Source organism: Cetorhinus maximus, chromosome 4 (genome assembly GCF_964194155.1).
Source record: "Cetorhinus maximus chromosome 4, sCetMax3.hap1.1, whole genome shotgun sequence".
Classification (NCBI taxonomy): domain Eukaryota; kingdom Metazoa; phylum Chordata; class Chondrichthyes; order Lamniformes; family Cetorhinidae; genus Cetorhinus; species Cetorhinus maximus.
In genome coordinates this window covers 60,834,733-60,838,060 of record NC_135882.1, presented here as the reverse complement: position 1 = coordinate 60,838,060, position 3,328 = coordinate 60,834,733, and the positions used below count along the sequence as shown (strand labels likewise).

Below are 3,328 nucleotides of genomic sequence, written 5' to 3'. Positions count from 1 at the left end.
GGTGTTTTTAATCACACCATGAAAAGATTGAAAGCAAAATGGGGGAACAAAATATCACCCATGTTAAGTCTGTCTTGTGCTTCAGGTGGTTTACATTTACATTTGCGGGTGCTACGTCTGGGTGCTCCCCCCTCGCTGGCACCGGCATTGGAGACAGCCTGCTCACTCTGCTGTCTTGTTGGCCTTGATGACCTTGGTGGTCGTCCTCTGGCCCGTGGAGCGTATGCTGGCCCCACCTGGGAGGGAGTGGCCAGTGCCATGGCTGGCATCTCCCCAGTCACCGCAGCCTCATCAGATGCCACGGTCACTGGCAAAGGGGTGAAGGAGCTGCTGCCGTCATCTGGAGCGCCCTGAGAGGAGCCCGCAGAGATGACAGGTAACTCGCACGCCAACCTGAGCCCTCCTCCAGGAGGGTTGTGAGGCACTCATCCGGGAAATGTGGGGCCGACTGTCCTGCCGACCTGCCCTCCTGCCTGCCATGTCCAACCGCAATAACATCCATGGAGACTTCAGCATCCTTCTGCGGCAGCCTTCCAGGGGCTGCCTTGGCTGGTTTTGAATCGGCCGCCGGGTCGCCATTGGACCCAGCAGACATCATGCCCCGCCCCCACCCACCCCTGCTCGCAGGTTCACCAGTCACCTTTCATGCTTGGCGGGCCTTAATTGGCTCGCCAGCATGAAACCGCGGTGCCAAAAAGACTGCAGCCCCCCCAATTCAGTGACACATCCCTGGGCCGCCATGTCCTCTACCTCTGCCCTGCCCACAGGAGGCCCATCAGTCTTACCACTCCGGTTTGGGATGCGGTAGCAGAGGTGGCCAGTGCCAATGCTGCACACAAGAAAATGGATGAATGATCTCACCTATGCTGCCAGGGTAAGGCAACCATCTCATCACTCTAAACTCACACACTCACAAGGCCATCACACATTCACTGGCATCTCATTCACTGCCAGCTCAAGGGTCATCAGTACTCACTGTCTCACACACACCCTCACATCTCCATTTGGCCCATCTCCTCTGGAGACTGCTTCCTCAGCCCTCACCATCTTGAGGCTACTTGCACAGATCAACATGTGCCACACACGCCCTGGGATACCCCCATTTCCGAGCCCTCGACCTACAGCCTCTTCCCTTGCCTGAGGCCACTTCCCCCCCTTCCCCAAACAAGCCCTAGCCCAACAGCCATTGAAAAGCCACCCCGGCCTTATGGTTGGCCTGGCAGGTAGAGGCCTTCCCATGAGCCCCATCTAAAAGTGATGCAGTGCTGCCAGCGAAGTCTGGTGTGAATGACCACAAGTGCTGACCGAAACAAGGAAGGCAAACAAACCTCAAAGTTCAAAGTGAAGTGCAGCTTGCCAGGTGCACATCGCTTATCTACAGTTATGAAATATGTTGGCAAGCAATCACGTTGACGTGCCTGGGTGACCCAGCGTGGGGGGATGATTCTGGCAAGCAGGGCTTATAATTAGGTGCAAATGTATTAAAATGGCATTCCTGATGCCCGGCGGTGGGAAAGGCGGGCTGCCATTGACGGGCTGAGTGGACGATCGCAAACTGGTTTCACGATGGCGTAAAACCAATTTTTCGCCTTCTTGCCATATTGTCCATTTACGCACACCATGACACTCGACGTCAATGGGGTGGAAAACTCCAGTCTATTTATCCCTGGTAAACTTTTTCTTTTGAGCCCTTTTAACTCATATTGGACCTCCTTCTCATTTATAACAAAATTATTGATTTCACGATGGTTATCTCTTTTTTGGGGGTAGGTAGAGACACTTGTAACTCATGTCTTCTCTTGTGAATACTTGAAGGAAGTAATTACTTAAAATAGGAGCTACCTTATGTTCATTCTCAGTTTTGTCCCCGATTGCATTTTACCATTTTGAACAACACTGAGTCAAATCAGGAGAAGGTCACAGTTAAAATTCTAATGTTAACATTCTGAGTGAAGAGCTCGGCATATTTGCAGTGTAGTGAATCCAATCATAGTTCTGTGCAGATAATCAGCCATACAAGACTGCATAATAAAATGATTGGTATATTAAAAAGATTGTAATATATTATTGACAAATGTAAGAATTCTTTTCGTCTACTTGAAAAAATATGCTTTAGCATGTAGAAAAATAAGACAAATCAAAATTCAATTTAATATTGTCAGTTTATTAACAATGCCACAGAGCCTGTAAGTAAACAGTTGTAAGTAAACTGTTGGTACTTAGTAATTGATTAATCAGTTAATTTATATGGAAATTGATATTTAAGGACAAAAGAGTCTAAGTATATTAATATTTACTCTTATGATTGTAAAAGCATATCTGGAGATTCAGGTGGACGGTCAATTAAACTCTCCAGGATTGCCATTAAGATCTCCTACTGATAGTCTTTTTTTTTTAAATAAGATCTATATTTTTAATTAGCATTTGGTCAGTTTTGCAGACACAGCCTTCAAGTGGATTTGCAATTCCATCTTTCAGGATGATGGGTCAAAGTGTTCTCGTATTCAAAAGCTCAAGTCTGTGGAAGCTGCTCAGGTCTCTTTCAGCTTGCTGACTTTAACATTTACATCTGCCGTTTTCTTTGCCTCTGCTTGGTACTGGGGCTTTAGGGAAGCCCTCACCGCTTGTGCACAGATTCGAGAGTACTGAATGTAGCTCAGGCCGGCTTGCCTCCAGAACGCCACCATCTTCACTTCGCTTCTTTTTTTAACATTGAAACTCTTTCGAGTTATCAACAGTCACAGATTGCAACTCGTTGGAGTACAATCACAGTTCTTGGTTTCCGGGAGTGGGACATGAACCCACAACCCTCTGATTCAAAGGCGAGGGTGCTATGAACTGAGCCACAGCTGACACCTCCCACTTCTTTTTTTAGGTGCACACAATCAAAGGCAACATAATTGTTCTGTAATTACAATGTTGAGAGTAGCAGGATTTGGGCTGTACGTGCTCATCAACACTCATTTCACTTGTAATCTGTTTCAGTGTAAATGGGGGATTAATTGATCGCTGTCTCCAAAGATTACATTTGCAAATTCTCACAAACATTACAAAAATTTGGTTTTCTACAGACTTCTATTTTGATTTTCACTCCAAATCCCTCACTTTTTTCTCTTTCCTGAAAGCATTGATTCTTTTGATGGGCACAGTCATTTGATTGATGCAAACAAATTCATCTGTAAGTCTTCACAGTATCAGCAAGTTACCTGACTATGGAGATCACCACAACGGAACATGACCCTAGGTTTCAACTGATGTCAAACATCCAAAGACTACAAGCAATTTGGCGTGTAAAATCTGGGAGTGGTAATCCTGGCTGATTTTCACT

General features: G+C 46.3%; 1 protein-coding gene across 1 annotated transcript; it reads right to left on the bottom strand.

Moving 5' to 3' along the window:
• Positions 1-2,386: 2,386 nt before the first annotated feature.
• LOC144679320 (ATP synthase F(1) complex subunit epsilon, mitochondrial-like) lies at positions 2,387-2,702 on the bottom strand. Its single transcript, XM_078539693.1, has one exon. The coding sequence runs from the start codon at positions 2,685-2,687 to the stop codon at positions 2,532-2,534; it is 156 nt and encodes a 51-aa protein (XP_078395819.1). The 5' UTR covers positions 2,688-2,702; the 3' UTR covers positions 2,387-2,531.
• Between the last annotated feature and the right edge of the window lie 626 nt (positions 2,703-3,328).